This window comes from Monodelphis domestica, chromosome 1 (assembly GCF_027887165.1).
Source record: "Monodelphis domestica isolate mMonDom1 chromosome 1, mMonDom1.pri, whole genome shotgun sequence".
NCBI classification, from domain to species: domain Eukaryota; kingdom Metazoa; phylum Chordata; class Mammalia; order Didelphimorphia; family Didelphidae; genus Monodelphis; species Monodelphis domestica.
This window is the reverse complement of record NC_077227.1, coordinates 432,012,842-432,017,025: the sequence shown is the minus strand read 5'-3', so window position 1 is coordinate 432,017,025 and position 4,184 is coordinate 432,012,842. Positions and strand designations below refer to the sequence as shown.

The window sequence follows — 4,184 nt, the reverse complement described above, 5'->3', positions numbered from 1 at the left end:
TTTCCAGATGTAGACTAGTAATCAAAGAACATAATGTCACAAAAATCTTAACCATTTTAATTTTAATTTAATTTTATTTAATTTTAATTTTATTTCTTTTTTTTAATTTTTAATTTTATTTTAATTCTATTTTTAATAATACTAGGTTTGGATAAAGTTAGAGAAGCAGGGTCATCTAGAAAATGTGAACCTCTCAGTGTCTCAGTCTCAGTGTCAAGAAGTGTGATAGTTAAGTCAGAACTTGTTTGGCTATGTGACCCTGGTCAATTAATTTAACTGATCCCTGTCCATGGGATAACTTTTATGTTAGACAAAAGATCGTAAAATATTTGCCATCTTCATCGGTAAAGGGAATTTCCTTAATTATAGTTCACTACATTGACAAAATGATAGATGCATGCATATATCTAAAAGATTAGGTTAACTTTTTATGCTCCTCTCAAATCGATTGATAGTGGCTTGATTGTCTTTCTTGGTTGCCATAAGTCCTTACTACATAGATGACTGTTCTCCAAGTCCAGTGTAGCATTTCTAGGGGCTTTGAAAACTTCCTATTGATAATACTTTTTTCCTGAATTTTTCATATTAGCAAAACTCCACCCATATCTAGAAAGAAATTGATACATCATCTTAAAGTTTTTTCATTAATTGAATCATTGCATAGATGTACAACAATATACACACATTTATATACATATCTATCTATATATTTATATATATATAGAGAGAGAAAGAGAGAGGTATGTAAAACAAAAGGACAATAATTTCATGTATTACATAATACCAGTAATAGTAGACAGATTATTTTCTGATTGGAGGCTAAATGCTAAGTGTAGGGGGTTAAAGATATGGCCAAATGTAGTAATATAGCAAGAATAAAGGTTACTTTCTTTTGATTGCATTTTTGAATGCTCTCTTCACTTCCTTATTCCTCAGACTATAGATGAGAGGGTTAAGCATAGGGTTTATGACACCATAGAACACAGCAACCTGCTTGAATTGCTCCCTGGAGGACTTGGGTGTCATGTAGCCAATAATGAGTGTCCCATAAAAAAGGATGACTACAAGGAGATGGGAGCCACAGGTGGAGAATGCTTTGAGTCTTTTCGACATTGTGTTCATCCTAATGACAGTCACTATGATAAGTCCATAGGACACTAGAATCAGGGACATAGGTGCAATAAGAATCCATACTCCAACGAAGAAAATAGCCATCTCTGCTTTATGAGTGTCTCCAGATGCCAGAGTCAAGAGAACTGGTGCCTCACAAAAGAAATGAGCAATCCTATTGTCTCCTTGGTAGGGTAGACATAATGTAAATATAGTGTCAACAGAGGAGGCAACAATACCACTGACCCAGCACACCAAAGCCAATTGTCCACACACCTTCCCTGTCATGATGAGAGAATAATGCATGGGATCACAGATTGCTACGTATCGGTCATAGGACATCACAGCTAACAGTGAACACTGTGTAGCTCCAGAAATGATAGAAAAAAAAATCTGAGCTGCACATCCCATAAAGGAAATGGCATTCCTCCTAGTTAACATATGGATTATAGCCTGGGGGACTATGACAGTAGAGAGGCCCAGGTCAGCTAAAGACAAGTTGCAAAGGAAAAAGTACATGGGTGTATGAAGCTGGGAGTCAGTTAGAACCAGATAGATGAGGAGTAAGCTCCCAAGTACAGTACCTAAGTAGACCCCCAAGAACAATACAGTGAGCAGCAGCTGAGTTTGAGGGTCCCCAGAAAGACCCAGAAGGAAAAATTCTGTCACCCAGGTTCTATTGTTCTGGTTCATGTTTGATCTTCCTGCTTCTTGATAAAGGGACCTGTAGATAGGTGTAGTAGGGATGTAATCTTAGCATCACAGAATCTTAGAATTTTAATGGTCATCTGGTCCAATTTTCCATCAAACCATCTACATCTACCATGATTAAATTTCCAAACATCTTTTTCATTGATGAGTAATGCATCCTAAAAGAAGAAAGCCATTTTATTGTTTGATAGCTCAAAGCATAGAAAACATTTCTTCATGGCACATATTATGGTATAGTAGACAGGAAGTGATTTTGCTAGTTTCTGAGTCTTATTGTTAGGCATAAGTCAGCTGTCAGACAATAGCTACATTCCAGGAAGGAGACAGAAGGATCATAGAAGGATATATTGGAACAGCAAGGCAAGGTGATTATGGTAATCTCTGATTTTAGCTTCCTTTCTTATCATTTATGTATTGCATTAGTAATTGGCCAAAAAGCCTTATAAAGAAAATGAACTGAAGACTAATAGGTAGTGATCATTCCTCTTTTCTTCTTTAACTTCAATACTAATTCATCTTCTTACACCCTATGTTCTCTGTTTAAAAGCCCCCCACCCCAACAAATCCTGCTATCTGACCTCATTGCTATTCCCTAGATAGGATACTGCATATCCCATCTCTGGGAGTTTTACTGACAGTCCCTAATGACAGGAATTCTCTCATTCCTCATCTCAATTCTGGCTTCCCTCACTTCGTTCAAATCCCAAGTAACTTCATACATTCTGCAAGAAGCCTCTCTTGATTCTCCTTAATTCTATTGTCTACCATCTATTCATTATTTTTAGTTTGTCCTGTACCTCACTTATTTCTCCATAGTTATTTTCATGTTATTTTTCTTTTTAGACTATGAACACATTGAGGTCAGAAATTGCCTTTTTTCAGTCAGTTGATAAACATTCATTAAGTGCCTCCTATGTACCAGACATTGTATGAAGTGTGGGGAATGCCAAGATAGGCAAAAGACCATTTCTGCCTTTGAAAACTTCACAAAATAATGCAGGAGACCTCATTCAAATACGATCTATAGGAAAAATGGTAAATATTTAACAGTGGGAAGATCTTAGAATAAGAGGGATTGTAAACAATTTTTCTCTAGAAGGTGAGATTTTAACTGAGACTTAAAGGAAGCAAGAGAAGCTGGGTGGTAAAGATGAAGAGAAAAGCATTCCATGCATCGTCTAGAACAAGTGAAAATTGTCCAGCTTAGAGAGATGGAATACCTTGTTCCATGGACAAAAATGAGGTCATTGTCCCTGGATTCAATAGTATATGTGTATAGGAATACTGGAGATGTATGGAGGGTATAAGTTATGAAGGGTATTCAATATGAAATAGAGGATTTTATATTTGTTCCTGAGGGTAATAAGTGACCACATCAGTTTATTTAATAGGGGAGTCATGTGGCTGAACTTTGTACTTTAAGAAAAACCCTGGGCCCAGCACAGAGTAATTGCTTAAAAAGTTTTTTTGACTGAAAAATCAATTCAAATATTACTTGCCACCTGATCATTTCATTGATTCTCCTTACTTTATAATAACTTTCAGCCTAAGTAAAAATATTTTTTTTACTGTCTTGGTATGGGATTTCTTATTTATACCTCTTAATCATCATGTTAATCTTTAATTTTAGTCTGCCAGAAATTTTCAAGAATCTATCATAATCAAATAACCAGTTTGGTTCAGTTATTCAACCAGTACCAAATCTATCTAATTTCATAATTATGCTGACCATCTCTCTCCTGTTTATTCAAAATGATTTGAGAGATTTTGCTAAATATTTTGCATAATTCCTATATTTAATCAAGAAGGGAACAAAAACTATATAATAGGGGCTATTAGTCTTATTATCTTATGCAAAAACTAAATAAAGTTTTTTTTTTGGTATCTACTTTACAGGAGCCATGCTAGCTTTCATTGACTATTTTCTTCTTAAATACTCACAAGCAAACCTATGAATATGCCATAGAATTTCATCTGGATTTAAGGGGAAACTCACTGAAGTCTAATTTGTGTGCTTTGTTCTCTTTGAAAATTGAAACAATATTGCCCCTTCTTCTGCCCTTCATGATCTCTTCCACCATATTAAATAATAAACTTTTATCAAATAAATTAATAAAAAATACAAACATACTAGCAGGAAACTCTATTCTGAATTAATTTGCAAAAATCTTTAATCTCAATTACCTGTCACACACACACACACACACACACACACACACACACACACACACACACACACACACATATATATATATATATTTCAAATAATCAAATATGGACCAAAAAAAGCAATAGAATATACATTTTTTTGAGGACAAGTGCTGTTTCATTTTTTTCTCATTGTATCTGCAGTGTTTAATTCA

The 4,184-nt window shown here is 34.7% G+C and overlaps 1 protein-coding gene across 1 annotated transcript; it reads right to left on the bottom strand.

The window, feature by feature from the left end:
* Positions 1-882: 882 nt before the first annotated feature.
* LOC100010870 (olfactory receptor 2D2-like) lies at positions 883-1,803 on the bottom strand. The gene has a single exon (XM_001364348.2). It carries the CDS (start codon positions 1,801-1,803, stop codon positions 883-885), a length of 921 nt encoding a protein of 306 aa, XP_001364385.2.
* Positions 1,804-4,184: the final 2,381 nt, after the last annotated feature.

Coding starts and splice junctions, on each gene's coding strand:
- LOC100010870 (XM_001364348.2), bottom strand. CDS start 1,803: ATGAACCAGAACAATAGAACCTGGGTGACAGAATTTTTCCTTCTGGGT.